This window comes from Panthera leo, chromosome D3 (assembly GCF_018350215.1).
Source record: "Panthera leo isolate Ple1 chromosome D3, P.leo_Ple1_pat1.1, whole genome shotgun sequence".
NCBI classification, from domain to species: Eukaryota; Metazoa; Chordata; class Mammalia; order Carnivora; family Felidae; genus Panthera; species Panthera leo.
The window spans coordinates 9,647,815-9,663,901 of record NC_056690.1 but is presented as its reverse complement, the minus strand read 5'-3'; the positions used below and the strand labels follow the sequence as shown (position 1 = coordinate 9,663,901).

Genomic DNA, 16,087 nt, shown 5'->3' with positions numbered 1-16,087 from the left:
CATAGGTACAGAGTAATGTTTTAGAAATTTAAGTCTTTTTCCTCTTTCAGATCACTTGTTAGGTCCAAAAGTTGAAGAAATCCTTAGTTTGTTGAAATATTGTTGGATTTCAGATTGAATTCTTTACTAAGCTTTGTGGAGAAAAGTTTTTTCCTTAACCCAGTGAGAATCACACATATTCCATAGATTCCCCCCTCCCGACCCCCACCCCCCTGGCCAATTATAAATTTTGTAGATTCTGTCTACAAGTATTTGAGAGTATTTGAAGCACATAGATTTTAATTCTTCCTAGACAATTTGAGGTATTGCTCTTGATAGAAAGATAATTAATGCCTTTCTTCTATTTTTCCTTTTCTTCATCTTTTTCTTTGTCTCTCAGTAATAGAATTTGAGGCCTATGAGTCTTTTTTTTTTTATTTTTTATTTATTTTTTTTTATTAAATTTTTTTTTTTTTTTTAACGTTTATTTATTTTTGGGACAGAGAGAGAGCATGAACTGGGGAGGGGCAGAGAGAAGGAGACACAGAATCGGAAGCAGGCTCCACGCTCTGAGCCATCAGCCCAGAGCCTGACGCGGGGCTCAAACTCATGGACCGTGAGATCGTGACCTGAGCTGAAGTCGGACGCTTAACCGACTGAGCCACCCAGGCGCCCCAGAGGCCTATGAGTCTTAAGAGAAAAGAAAATGTCCTTGCCCATGAGTTGCTTATAGGTGTTGATCTTGCTTTTTTCTTCCTAGCAAAATGAATTGAAAGTTTTTCTTTTTCTTTTTCTTTTTTTTTTCTTTTCTGTTTAGAGGATACAGTGGAGATCCAGGAGCGAGTAGAGAATAGTCTTAAGTCTTTACTAGAACAGTTAAAAGGTAAGCATTCTGATTGTGGATTTCCATGTTTTATCATGTTGCCTGACACTCATTTTTTAGTAGAAACTTGAAAGAGTTGCAAATAATAACTTGAAAATAATAATGCGTACTTACGGTATTTTGAAAGACTTGTTTTTAATTTTAAAAAGTTTCGACTATAAAAGTAATAGATAACCTATTATGAAACAGTACACAAGTAGTCTTTCTCCCTTTCCCAGCCTCATTTCCCCAGAGAAGTAAGTACTGTTACTTACAAGGTAAGTAACACTTTGGAGTTGATACTCCTAGCTAGATGCCCCCCTAAACAGTCATCCATGTGTATGTGGAAATACATACTAGTGATTTTTATTTAACATATGAAAAGGTATAATACATGCTTTTCTGATTTTAATTTTCTGTTGTCTTGGACACTTAACCATGTCAGTTGCATATAATATTCCACAGTATTATATCAGTGTACTAAGTTTGAGTTATTTATAACTATTTTTTTTAATGTTTATTTATTTTGAGAGAGAGAGCATGACCCAGGGAGGGGCAGGAAGAGAGGGAAAGAATCCCAAGCAGGCTCCACACTCAGTGTGGAGCCTGATGCGGGGCTTGATCTCACAACCATGAGATCATGACCTGAGTCCAAATCGAGTTGGACGCTTAACTGACGGAGCCACCCAGGTGCCCCATATAACTGTATTTATAACAGTGCTGAAATGAACATCTTGGGACATAAATGTTTGGGTACTTATTTGAGTATTTCTTTGGGATTAAATTCCTAGAAATGGAATTGTTGGTGAAAAGGAGATATTTATGCATTTAAAAAAATTATTTTTTATTTTTTATTTTTTATTTTTTCAATATATGAAATTTATTGTCAAAATGGTTTCCATACAACACTGAGCGCTCATCCCAAAAGGTGCTCTCCTCAATACCCATCACCCACCCTCCCCTCCCTCCCACCCTCTATCAACCCTCAGTTTGTTCTCAGTTTTTAAGAGTCTCTTATGCTTTGGCTCTCTCCCACTCTAACCTCTTTTTTTTTTTTTTCCTTCCCCTCCCCCATGGGTTTCTGTTAAGTTTCTCAGGATCCACATAAGAGTGAAAACATATGGTATCTGTCTTTCTCTCTATGGCTTATTTCACTTAGCATCACACTCTCCAGTTCCATCCAGGTTGCTACAAAGGGCCATATTTCATTCTTTCTCATTGCCACATAGTACTCCATTGTGCATTTAAACCACAATTTCTTTATCCACTCATCAGTTGATGGACATTTAGGCTCTTTCCATAATTTGGCTATTGTTGAGAGTGCTGCTATAAACATTGGGGTACAAGTGCCCCTGTGCATCAGTACTCCTGTATCCCTTGGGTAAATTCCTAGCAGTGCTACTGCTGGGTTCATAGGGTAGGTCTATTTTGAATTTTCTGAGGAACCTCCACACTGTTTTCCAGAGCAGCTGCACCAATTTGCATTCCCACCAACAGTGCAAGAGGGTTTCCGTTTCTCCACATCCTCTCCAGCATCTATAGTCTCCTGATTTGTTCATTTCGGCCACTCTGACTGGCGTGAGGTGATATCTGAGTGTGGTTTTGATTTGTATTTCCCTGATGAGGAGCGATGTTGAGCATCTTTTCATGTGCCTGTTGGCCATCCGGATGTCTTCTTTAGAGAAGTGTCTATTCATGTTTTCTGCCCATTTCTTCACTGGGTTATTTGTTTTTCGGGTGTGGAGTTTGGTGAGCTCTTTATACATTTTTGGATACTAGCCCTTTGTCCGATATGTCATTTGCAAATAATTTTTCCCATTCTGTTGGTTGCCTTTTAGTTTTGTTGATTGTTTCCTTTGCTGTGCAGAAGCTTTTTATCTTCATGAGGTCCCAGTAGTTCATTTTTGCTTTTAATTCCCTTGCCTTTGGGGATGTGTCAAGTGAGAAATGGCTACGGCTGAGGTCAGAGAGGTCTTTTCCTGCTTTCTCCTCTAGGGTTTTGATGGTTTCCTGTCTCACGTTCAGGTCCTTTATCCATTTTGAGTTTATTTTTGTGAATAGTGTGAGAAAGTGGTCTAGTTTCAGCCTTCTGCATGTTGCTGTCCAGTTCTCCCAGCACCATTTGTTAAAGAGACTGTCTTTTTAGCATTGGATATTCTTTCCGGCTTTGTCAAAGATTAGTTAGCCATACGTTTGTGGGTCTAGTTCTGGGGTTTCTATTCTATTCCATTGGTCTATGTGTCTGTTTTTGTGCCAATACCATACTGTCTTGATGATTACAGTTTTGTAGTAGAGGCTAAAGTCTGGGATTGTGATTCCTCCTGCTTTGGTCTTTTTCAAAATTACTTTGGCTATTCGGGGCCTTTTGTGGTTCCATATGAATTTTAGGATTGCTTGTTCTAGCTTCGAGAAGAATGCTGGTGCAATTTTGATTGGGATTGCATTGAATGTGTAGATAGCTTTGGGTAGTATTGACATTTTAACAATATTTATTCTTCCAATCCATGAGCACGGAATGTTTTTCCATTTCTTTATGTCTTCCTCAATTTCCTTCATAAACTTGCTATAGTTTTCGGCATACAGATCTCTTACATCTTTGGTTAGATTTATCCCTAGGTATTTTATGCTTCTTGGTGCAATTGTGAATGGGATCAGTTTCTTTATTTGTCTTTCTGTTGCTTCATTATTAGTGTATAAGAATGCAGCTGATTTCTGTACATTAATTTTATATCCTGCAACTTTGCTAAATTCACGTATCAGTTCTAGCAGACTTTTGGTGGAGTCTATCTGATTTTCCATGTATAATACCATGTCATCTGCAAAAAGTGAAAGCTTAACTTCATCTTTGCCAATTTTGATGCCTTTGATTTTCTTTTGTTGTCTGATTGCTGATGCTAGCACTTCCAACACTATGTTAAACAACAGCGGTAAGAGTGGACATCCCTGTCGTGTTCCTGGTCTCAGGGAAAAAGCTTTCAGTTTTTCCCCATTGAGGATGATGTTAGCTGTGGGCTTTTCATAAATGGCTTTTATGATGTTTAAGTATGTTCCTTCTATCCTGACTTTCTCGAGGGTTTTTATTAAGAAAGGATGCTGAATTTTGTCAAATGCTTTTTCTGCATCGATTGACAGGATCATATGGTTCTTATCTTTTCTTTTATTAATGTGATGTATCACATTGATTGATTGCGAATGTTGAACCAGCCCTGCAGCCCAGGAATGAATCCCACTTGATCATGGTGAATAATTCTTTTTATATGCTGTTGAATTCAATTTGCTAGTATCTTATTGAGAATTTTTGCATCCATATTCATCAGGGATATTGGCCTGTAGTTCTCTTTTTTACTGGGTCTCTGTCTGGTTTAGGAATCAAAGTAATACTGGTTTCATAGAATGAGTCTGGAAGTTTTCCTTCCCTTTCTATTTTTTTGGAATAGCTTGAGAAGGATACGTATTATCTCTGTTTTAAACGTCTGGTAGAACTCCCCTGGGAAGCCATCTGGTCCTGGACTCTTATTTGTTGGGAGATTTTTGATAACCGATTCAATTTCCTTGCTTGTTATGGGTCTGTTCAAGCTTTCTATTTCCTCCTGATTGAGTTTTGGAAGTGTGTGGGTGTTGAGGAATTTGTCCATTTCTTCCAGGTTGTCCAGTTTGTTGGCATATAATTTTTCATAGTATTCCCTGATAATTGCTTGTATTTCTGAGGGATTGATTGTAATAATTCCATTTTCATTTATGATTTTATCTATTTGGGTCATCTCCCTTTTCTTTTTGGGAAGCCTGGCTAGAGGTTTATCAATTTTGTTTATTTTTTCAAAAAACCAACTCTTGGTTTCATTGATCTGCTCTACAGTTTTTTTAGATTCTATATTGTTTATTTCTGCTCTGATCTTTATTATTTCTCTTCTTCTGCTGGGTTTAGGCTGTCTTTGCTGTTCTGGTTCTATTTCCTTTAGGTGTGCTGTTAGATTTTGTATTTGGGATTTTTCTTGTTTCTTGAGGTAGGCCTGGATTGCAATGTATTTCCCTCTCAGGACTGCCTTCGCTGCATCCCAGAGCATTTGGATTGTTGTATTTTCATTTTCGTTTATTTCCATATATTTTTAAATTTCTTCTCTAAGTACCTGCTTGACCCATTCATTCTTTAGTAGGGTGTTTTTTAACCTCCATGCTTTTGGAGGTTTTCCAGACTTTTTCCTGTGGTTGATTTCAAGCTTCATAGCATTGTGGTCTGAAAGTATGCATGGTATGATCTCAATTCTTGTATACTTATGAAGGGCTGTTTTGTGACCCTGTATGTAATCTATCTTGGAGAATGTTCCATGTGCACTCGAGAAGAAAGTATATTCTGTTGCTTTGGGATGCAGAGTTCTAAATATATCTGTCAAGTCCATCGGATCCAATGTATCATTCAGGGCCCTTGTTTTTTTATTGACCATGTGTCTAGATGGTCTATCCATTTCTGTAAATAGAGTGTTAAAGTCCCCTGCAATTACCACATTCTTATCAATAAGGTTGCTTATGTTTGTGAGCAATTGTTTTATATATTTGGGGGCTCCTGTATTCAGCGCATAGACATTTATAATTGTTAGCTCTTCCTGATGGATAGACCCTGTAATTATTATATAATGCCCTTCTTCATCTCTTATTACAGCCTTTAATTTAAAGTCTAGTTTGTCTGATATAAGTATGGCTACTCCAGCTTTCTTTTGACTTCCAGTAGCATGATAAATAGTTCTCCATCCCCTCACTTTCATCTGAAGGTGTCCTCAGGTCTAAAATGAGTCTCTTGTAGACAGCAAATAGATGGGTCTTGTTTTTTTATCCATTCTGATACCCTATGTCTTTTGGTTGGCACATTTAGTCCATTTACGTTCAGTGTTATTATAGAAAAATAGGGGTTTAGAGCCATTGTGATGTCTGTAGGTTTCATGCTTATAGCAATGTCTCTGGTACTTTGTCTCACAGGATCCCCCTTAGGATCTCTTGTAGGGCTGGTTTAGTGGTGACGAATTCCTTCAGTTTTTGTTTGTTTGGGAACACCTTTATCTCTCCTTCTATTCTAAATTACAGACTTGCTGGCTAAAGGATTCTCAGCTGCATATTTTTTCTGTTCAACACATTGAAGATCTCCTGCCATTTCTTTCTGGCCTGCCAAGTTTCAGTAGAGAGATCCGTCACGAGTCTTATAGGTCTCCCTTTATATGTTAGAGCACGTTTATCCCTTTCACATAGCTGCTTTCAGAATTTTCTCTTTATCCTTGTATTTTGCCAGTTTCACTGATATGTCGTGCAGAAGATCGATTCAAGTTACCTCTGAAGGGAGTTCTCTCTGCCTCTTGGATTTCAAAGCCTTTTTCCTTCCCCAGATCAGGGAAGTTGTCAGCTATTATTTCTTCAAGTACACCTTCAGCACCTTTCCCTCTCTCTTCTTCCTCTGGAATACCAATTATGCATAGATTATTTTTCTTTTTTTTAAAAAAAAATTTTTTTTAAACGTTTATTTATTTTTGAGACAGAGAGAGAGTATGAACAGGGGAGGGGCAGAGAGAGAGGGAGACACAGAATCTGAAATGGGCTCCAGGCTCTGAGCTGTCAGCACAGAGCCCGACCTGGGGCTCGAACTCACGGACCGTGAGATCATGACCTGAGCCAAAGTCGGACGCTTAACCGACTGAGCCACCCAGGCGCCCGATTATTTTTCTTTAGTGCATCTCTAATTTTCCCCTCATACTTCTGGATTTTTTTATGTCTCTTTTTCTCAGCTTCCTCTTTTTCCAGAATTTTATCTTCTAGTTTTCCTGTTCTCTCCTCTGCCTCTTCAGTCCGAGCCGTGGTTGTCTCCATTTTATTTTGCAACCCATTTATAGCATTTTTTAGCTCCTCCTGGCTGTTCCTTAGTCCCTTGTTCTCTGTAGCAATAGATTCTCTGCTGTCCTCTATACTGTTTTCAAGCCCAGCGATTAATCTTATGACTACTATTCTAAATTCACTTTCTGTTACATTGTTTAAATCCATTTTGATCAGTTCGTTAGCTGTTGTTATTTCCTGGAGATTCTTTTGAGGGGAATTCTTCCGTTTTGTCATTTTGGATAGTCCCTGGAGTGGTGCGGGACTGCAGGGCACTTCCCCTGTGCTGTCTTGAATAACTTGGGTTGGTGGGCGGGGCCGCAGTCAGACCTGATGTCTGCTCCCAGCCCACCGCTGGGGCCACAGTCAGACTGGTGTGTGCCTTCTCTTCCCCTCTCCTAGGGGCGGGATTCACTGTGGGGTAGTGTGGCCCGTCTGGGCTACTTGCACACTGCCAGGCTTGTGGTGCTGGGGATCTGGCGTATTAGCTGGGGTGGATCGGTAAGGTGCATGGGGGCGGGAGGGGCAGGCTCAGCTTGCTTATCCTTGGGTGATCCGCTTCGGGAGGGACCCTGCGGCACCCGGAGGGAGTCAGACCCGCTGCCGCTGGAGGGGTGGATCCACAGGAGCACAGCGTTGGGTGTTTGCGGGGTGCAAGCAAGTTCCCTGACAGGAACCGGTTCCCTTTGGGATTTTGGCTGGGGGATGGGCGAGGGAGATGGCGCTGGCGAGCACCTTTGTTCCCCGCCAAGCTGAGCTCTGTCGTCCGGGGCTCAACAACTCTCCCTCCCGTTGTCCTCCAGCCCTCCAGCTCTCCGAGCAGAGCTGTTAACTTATAACCTCCCAGATGTTAAGTCCCGCTCACTGTGAGAACACACTCTGTCCGGCCCCTCCGCTTTTGCCAGCCAGACTCGGGGCCTCTGCTTGGTTGGCGGGCTGCCCCTCCGCCCCGGCTCCCTCCTGGCAGTCCATGTAGCATGCACCGCCTCGCCGCCCTTCCTACCCTCTTCTGTGGTCCTTTCATCTGCGCTTGGCTCCAGAGAATCCGTTCTGCTAGTCTTCTGGCGGTTTTCTGGGTTATTTAGGCAGGTGTGGGTGGAATCTAAGTGATCACAGGATGCGGTGAGCCCAGCGTCCTCCTACGCCACCATCTTCTCCCCCTTTACTTTTTTTTAAAAACAAAAAGAGGAACCTCTTTTTGTTGTTAGTTTATTTTGAGAGAGAGGAGTGCATGTGCACAAGCGAGGGGAGGGGCAGAGAGAGAGGGAGAAAGAATCCCAAGCAGGTTCCCATGCTGTGAGTGTGAAGCCCGCCATGGGGCTGGAACCCATGAACTGTGAGATGATGACCTGAGCCAAAACCAGAAGTTGGAAGCTCAATGGGACTGAGCCAGCAAGGAGCCCCATGCATATATATGCATTTTAAATCTGAGGGTCTTTCTTTTCAAGAACCTAAGTGGTCTTTTATTTTATTGTCCAAATGCAGAATGATAATTAAAAGATCAAGATCCTGAGAATAAAATGTGGTATTTATTATGAAGGTGAATTTCTACTATGCACTTTGGTCTTTTGGTCCATAATGGCACACATTCTTCTATATCATTCACTTGGAGTCTTAATTTTATTGTGACAACGGTCTGTTTGTGGAGAGGCTAGCTGGTGTTTAGACTCTAGAATATATAGTTTATAAGGCCGCTTTTTATATTTTGAAGACAACAGAGCAGTAGTTACATGGCTTTTTAAAGAGCTTAAAATAGGGGCGCTTTGCTGGCTCAGTCGGTAGAACATGCAACTCTTGATCTTGCGGGTGTGAGTTTGAGCCCCGCCTTGGATATAGAGATTACTTAAAAATAAAATCATAAAAAAAAAAAGGCTTAAAATAGATATTCTTTGTTGTTTGGTTCACGTGGGGGAGAAAAGCTTCTGGATTAAGCTTTTATATTTACTATATTTGCTTATTCTTTCTTAGAGTGTATATTGTGTTTCTAAAAAATAGCATTGAAACAAAAGCTATATAAAACAATAAAATATTTTTGTTTTCAGATGTCTTCAGTAAATGTAAAGGTGACCTCTTAGAAGTTAAAGATGGTAACTTGAAAACGCATCCTGCTCTTTTAGAGAATCTAGTCTTCTTTGTTGAGGTATGTTTTGTTCCCTTCCAGAAAAACTTGATTTTCCTTAGAGTGAAGGATTAATTTTTTAAAAATGAACAGGTAAATAGGCACCTTATACCTGTAATTTAATCCCCCGCCCCCACCTTTTGTTAACTGAAAAGCAGTTTAAATCATTTTTTTGAATGCGCTCCTTCCAAGCATACCAGGAAGGTTTTGTTGATAATGAATAAAACTTGTAATTTGCTTTACCAATGTTTAAAAATTCCTCAGATTCACTCCAAATCTGTCTGTTCTCTGTTCGTTTTCTTTTTTGACTTAACTATTATGTACTTTAAGTTAATTCCACTAGCTTTTTAAATTTGTTGCTATTACCAGTTATTAAGATTCTGCACTGTGAAGGAGAATCTGGGCGCTGATTTAGCAAAACTCTCGCCTCTTTTTTAACCAGAGAGAAGAGAAGGATTACAAACACATATAATTCATTATCTTATTTTTGTCACGTTTATTTTCCTTCTCCTAGTCTGTTCTGGTAACTGGCACAGTGTAAGCATATAAGCCTCTGAACAAATCAGTAATAACTACATGTATATGTACATGCACACTCTGTAGCAGAGCAGAAGCATAGGTGTAAACACCTAAGTTACGACAAAGAAGAAATGTACTGACCAACTAGGGAGATTTCTGTTTATATTTAAGTTTAAGATTTGCAGGTGAGGTAATATCTTAATCGGGGAAGTGGGTGAGGAGAGGCATATTGTAAAGAACCTTTGGATTCCATGCCTAGGAATTTGGACCTTTCACTTGAGTGAAAAAGATGTTAATAAATTGCTACAAATTTAAAAGGAAGCTGGATAGAGTAGAGGATGGGTTTAGAGCTGGGAGAGCTAGAAGGAAGGCTAAAGATTGAAGCAATCATAGTATTCTGAGCAGTATTCAGATGAAGGTCTTCTGGGTCTGTGTGGTGATTGTAGAAATGAATCTGATCACTCTAATCTGTAATGAGCTAGAGGAGACCTTGAAGGGATTTGCACAGCACCGTTGGCAAGGATTATTTAATCCATAACTTTGAACTGTTATTGATGAATTTGCGGTTTTTCCTCTTTCAGACTATTTCTATCATCCTTTGGGTGTCCAGTTACTGTGAGAGTGTCTTGCGACCATATAAATTAAATCTACAGAAAAAGAAAAAGAAGAAAAAAGAAACCAGCATCATCATGGTAATAACAGAAAACACAACAACTTGGCTGCGTGCAGCTTTTAATTTTCACTGTTTTCCTGCATATTGTAGGAGACCTTAGGATCCTGTGTACATTCATTTTCTCTGTCAAGCTTTTTTTTCTTTTTTTAAATTACACACCTACAGAAAAGCTTAAAGACCAGCATGATAACACTCAGATATCCTTACTTGACACTTGTTAACACCACGCCCAAGATATTTTCTCATTTTAATTATGATTTCTTTCTTGGCTTATAAATGTCTTAATTTCCACATTTGCCACATCTCCTTTATCTTTCTCTCATTCTATCATCTGTCCCAACCTCTTGTTTGTTGAACCGTTTAAAAGAAAAGTACAGACTGTGATGCAGTCTCCTACGGAATCACAGTACTGAAGAAATTTTCATACCTAAGACATTTAATACTGATGCCGTCCTGTTATAATGTCTGTATTCAGATTTCCCCACTTACCCAATTGTGTTCTTTATTATGATCCTTTTCAAAATACTGGGATCCTATTAAGTATCTGACATGGCTTTTATTTATTTTTATTTATTTATTAATTTTTTTTTTAATTTTTTTTTTTTAACGTTTATTTATTTTTGAGACAGAGAGAGACAGAGCATGAACAGGGGAGGGGCAGAGAGAGAGGGAGACACAGAATCTGAAACAGGCTCCAGGCTCCGAGCTGTCAGCACAGAGCCCGACGCGGGGCTCGAACTCACGGACCGTGAGATCATGACCTGAGCCGAAGTCGGACGCTTAACCGACCAAGCCACCCAGGCGCCCCCTGACATGGCTTTTAGTTACCATGTCTTTTTACCCTCCTTTCAACTTCCTTAGTCTTTTGTTTATCTTTATTGTTCAACAGTCTAGCTCAGTTTTTGGTAGAATGTCTTACAATCTGAATTTGGCTTGGGTTTAGGTTAAATATAGATGCTGTTTCCTTCTTAGCAAATTAAGTCAGGGGGCACTCATGTTGTTAAGTCCCATTATTGGTGATCTCAGATGAAATTATTTGATAAAGGAAGTGTCTATGGATTTCTTCATTGTAAAGGTGCCTTTCCCACCCTGTGATTAATAAGTCATCCGTGGGACAATACTTTGAGATTGTGAATATCCTATTACCTGCCAGCCTTTCATCTGCTGGTTTTAACATCTGTTAAGTCTAACTTGCATAATCATTTATTAAAGTTATGGTTCCACACTGGTGATTTTTAAAAATTCTGTCAACCCTTTTATCATGTATTGGTTGGCATTTTTGGTAGAGCTGTCCCACACCCATTCATATATATATTTGTATGTATATTTTTAAGTATCACCATCTATTTGAATATCATTCTTTTTTGTTTGCTTTTTAAATATTTATTTTGAGGGAGAGAGGGGGAGAGAGAGAAAGAGTGAGAGAGCGTGAGCATGCGTGGGAGCACACAGAAGCGGGGGAGGGGGGGAGAGAATCCTAGTCCAATGATGGGCTTGATCCTTTGAATCATGAGATCATGACCTGAGCTGAAGTCAAGAGTCAGATGTTCAATGGACTGAGCCACCCAGGCGCCCCTTGAGTATCATCCTTTAAAAAAAATTTTTTTTAATGTTTTTATTTGAGAGAGAGAGAGACAGAGAATGAGAATGAGAATGAGAATGAGAATGAGTGGGGGAGGGGCAGAGAGAAAGGGGGACACAAAATCAGAAGCAGGCTCCAGGCTCTGAGCTGTCAGCACAGAGCCTGGGACTTGAACACACAGACCACGAGATCATGACCTGAGCCAAAGTCGAACACTCCACCGACTGAGCCACCCAAGTACCTATAAATAAATATTTTTTAAAAAAGAATATGTTCCAGTTAATATAGACAGTTGCAGTACTCTGCAGAAACACTGGAATTAAAAACTGAGATTATTAGTGTGATATAAATAAAGTTCATTTATTTCTCTTTCTATTCAGTTTTGTAGTGTCTTCCCATCTTGATTGATTTAGTTTTTGAATGCGTAAAACATTAATATAAATTGTATCCTTTTCATAAGGAAAATTATTTAGGATTCATTCTGTGCAGGATATGCTATTTTATTAATGTTTGCATTTATCCTAGGTGGGAGATTTTTGCTCACTGTAGCAACATAGCAACCGTTGTCATTTGAAAATGTTGATTTTTTTTTTTTTTATTCTAATTTTTTTTTTTTTTTTAACGTTTTATTTTATTTTTGAGACAGGGAGAGACAGAGCATGAACAGGGGAGGGTCAGAGAGAGGGAGACACAGAATCGGAAGCAGGCTCCAGGCTCTGAGCGGTCAGCACAGAGCCCGACGCGGGGCTCGAACTCACGGACCGGGAGATCGTGACCTGAGCCGAAGTCGGACGCTTAACCGACTGAGCCACCCAGGCGCCCCTGTTGATTTTTTTTTTAATGTTGATGGTTTTAGTAGTAATTTTGACTTCCTGCATAATTCAGTAACAATTCGGGAATTCTTTAGATTTGACACTGCTTTGCTGGATGTTTCTATTCATTCAGAAACAAAGGGTAGTTCTATTTGGAGCAGGATGTAATGAAGAAACCTGTCCTTTTTTTTTCCAATGTAATTTAACATATCATGAGTGTTAAGTTTGATGGTATAGAACAGAGTTGCTATGTTACTTTCTCTTCTGATGAAAGCCTGTGCTCTTCAACTGTGTCAAATAGCTTTTTCGTATTTGGATTGGGATGGAGGGTGGGTTATAGTTATTGCTTTTCTAGTTTCTAAAAATGAGAATAGCTTTCGTATATTTCTGATCATCAAAGTAACCTAAAGGTGTGAATAAAATGAAGGCCACCCATATTCCCACCAACCAGTAATTGCCCCTGCAAACAAACCAGAATTATGCCCTATGGGAGGTTCTGCAACTTGTCTGTTTGTGTTTGTTTTCATTTAACAGGTTATCTGGGCATCTCTTCAGGAGATACGTAGATGTATCTCATTACTTTAAATGGTTATATGATGAAACATTGGTATTCCCTGTTTTCTCATTTGCATTTAAAAAAATTGAGTGGAGGGTTGGGGGGGTGGGGCAGTGCCTGACTGGCTCAGTTGGAGGAATGCATGACTCTTGATCTCAGGATTGTGAGTTCAAGCCCCACATTGGGTGTAGAGTTTACTTTAGAAAAATGTTGAACCTGCAAGGAAAACTTCTTGAGTCAAAAGCTAGCCTTACTAATTGATTGGCCAGGTTTCTTGTGTTTGTCTGATTTTTGAATTTTGTCATATGTTTCTGGGATTTCTTTGATGTCTTTTCTGTTCATCTTTTTGCCCAGATTTCCTGTTGTGGTAGTAATATTTTTTCTCTTGATGTGTTTTGAGCTATTCAGGTCTTAATAATGTTACTCTATATCCTATATGATGCAAATTTTTCTTTTCATTTGTCTTTTGAGTAGTTTTTTGGTCAACATAGTAATTTTATATATATATATATATATATATATATATATATATATATATATATATATATTTTAATGTTTATATTTGAGAGAGAGAGAGAAGGAGAGAGAGAGACAGTGTGTGAGCAGGGGAGGGGCACAAAGAGAGACAGAGACAGGATCTGAAGTAGGCTCCAGGCTCTGAGGTGTTAGCACAAAGCTCCACACAGGCTGGAACTTCCAAGCTGTGAGATCATAACCTGAGCCAAAGTCAGATACTTAACCCACTGAGCCACTCAGCACCCCTAAAAATATTTTTTTTAATAGTTCTTAGCTTGGTGTAATGTTTAGAAAGGCCTTTTCAGTTTATGATTACACGAACCATTACCTAAATTTTCTTCTGGTACTTTGGTGGATTTTTTAAAGTTAAGTTTAAATCTACCTGGAATTTATTTTGGTACTTAACTATTTATTTAATTCACTTAATTTATTTTTTAAAAGATGTTATTTTTAAGTAATCTTTATACCCAGTGTGGAGCTCAAACTTACAACCCTGAGATCAAGAGTCACATGCTCTACTAACTGAGCCAGCCAGGTACCCCTGTTTTGTTTTATTATTGATTTATTTTTACTTATTATTTATTATTATTTTATGTGGTTTTTTTGTTGTTGTTTTGTTTTGAGAGTGAGAGCTCACGTGTGTGTGCAAGTAGGGAAGTGGCAGAGAGAGAGAGAGAGAGAGAGAGAGAGAGAGAGATTGAGAATCCCAAGCAGGCTCCATTCTCAGCTTGGAGCCCTCATGTGGTGCTCAAACCCATGACTCTGGGATAATGACCTGGGCCAAAACCAAGAGCTGGCTCCTTAACTGACTGAACCACCCAGGCATCCCTTAAATTCATTTAAATTCCCTTACATTCTTAAGTTTTATCTTAAGACCTGTTTCTTTTCACTTTTTTATCACCTTACTTATATATCCATACTATCTGGATTTCATGTAACTTTATGATCTACTCTAATATATATGAGGGCAAATTCTACATAACCATTCTTTTTCAGGATTTTCTTGGCTGTTGTCTCCCATTATGTTTTCTATTAGAACTTAGAAAACTCTTATTTCTGTTATATTTCTGTTGTTAACATTAGAGGAAATCTCAGTGACATATAGAGAAATGAAGTTTTGGTTTCTTTCATCTTCTTTAGTGTTCCAGAAGAGTACCAGCCTGAAGTTGAGTAATAACCAACTAAGATATTTTCTGTTGGTTTTTCCATCTCTAGTTCCCCATTTAAAAAAATGCTTGTCATTGTTTCTGAATTAGCATTATTTGGTGCCAATTAAATTTACCTTGCTTTAGAGAGACTGTCTTAATATCCAAAACTGTATCCATCCCTGTTACTATTTATAGCATTAAGTAAAACTATAGCATGAAGTTAATATAGCTTATGTGATATGAGTGAAGGAAATATGTTTGATAATCTTTCATCTTTTAAAAAATATTTTTTCCAGCCACCAATCTTTACCAGTTTCCAAGACTACGTTACTGGGCTTCAGACTTTAATTTCCAATGTTGTGGATCACATTAAAGGGCTTGAAACACATCTAATTGCACTTAAACTTGAAGAACTTATTTTAGAAGATACTTCTCTCTCGCTGGTAAGAGACTGTAGGCCATCAGCAATAATAATCTTAAAGGTCACAAACTTGAAAGAATGTCACATTGCTTCATGTGGTTGGGCTTTGCTGGGTATCTTTGAGAATGTTAATAAGTAGATAAATACAGTTTTATTGAGCTCGCTGTTGTTGGGTAAATGCTCGTAGAAATACAGTGATCGAAAAACCTGGCTTTAGAGAGATATATACAAAAACTGCTTTAAATTGGAGATATGATATACACACAGAAATGGAACGAGCCAGAAAGAGTCTCACTGGAGAGGGGACATTTAAGGATTAGTAAGTTTTCAGTAGGCAGACTGGAATGGATGAAAGGAATCTGAAACAGAAGGCACAGAGCAGAGGCAGAAAGGTAAATTGTGTGGGGCACCATGAGTCCGTTGGCAGAGCTAGAGCACATGGTATGTGGGAAGGACTGTCCATTACAAAGATGACAGGCACAGTAGGCCACTGTCAATCGTTGTGTGGTTGTTGTTAAAGCATCTGTCTGCCCTCTGACATGAGGAATAAGATTGCTCATTTTGAGTATTTTTTTTTTTTTTTTACTGTTTGTTTATTTTTGAGACAGAAAAAGACAGAGCATGAATGGGGGATGGTCAGAGATAGAGGGAGACACAGAATCTGAAACAGGCTCTGGACTCTGAGCTGTCAGCACAGAGCCCGACGTGGGGCTCAAACTCACGGACCGCGAGATCATGACCTAAGCTGAAGTTGGACACTTAACCAACTGAGCCACCCAGGCGCCCCTCATTTTGAGTATTCTAAAGGTTATCTTTAACTTTGGGCTACTTTAGATTTTTCGAGCCTTGACTCTGTCCTCATCTTTTGACCTTGGGAAAGTCACTTACCCTCTCTAGGCCTCAGTTTCTTTATCTGTATAATGAAAATCATAATACCCATTTTATAGGATTATAGTGAGCATTAACCAAAATAATAATGGCCTTATATTGCCTATTTTTGTTGAAGTCATGATACATGTACTGAGCAGCATCAGCCACCAAATATAG

General features: G+C 39.0%; 2 protein-coding genes across 4 annotated transcripts in view; one reads left to right on the top strand and one right to left on the bottom strand.

Annotated features, from left to right (window-relative positions):
* LOC122204271 (60S ribosomal protein L6-like) overlaps positions 1 to 16,087 on the bottom strand; it is a 738,693-nt gene that overhangs the window by 327,259 nt on the left and 395,347 nt on the right. The window lies entirely within an intron of this gene.
* Positions 1 to 16,087, top strand: part of NAA25 (N-alpha-acetyltransferase 25, NatB auxiliary subunit) — a 78,123-nt gene that overhangs the window by 58,846 nt on the left and 3,190 nt on the right. For all 3 annotated transcript variants that reach the window (XM_042911733.1, XM_042911732.1, XM_042911734.1), the window contains 4 exons: positions 797 to 862; positions 8,737 to 8,834; positions 9,914 to 10,024; positions 14,916 to 15,062. In XM_042911733.1, coding sequence (XP_042767667.1) covers positions 797 to 862; positions 8,737 to 8,834; positions 9,914 to 10,024; positions 14,916 to 15,062 — 422 coding nt within the window. The remainder of the gene's footprint in view (positions 1 to 796; positions 863 to 8,736; positions 8,835 to 9,913; positions 10,025 to 14,915; positions 15,063 to 16,087) is intronic.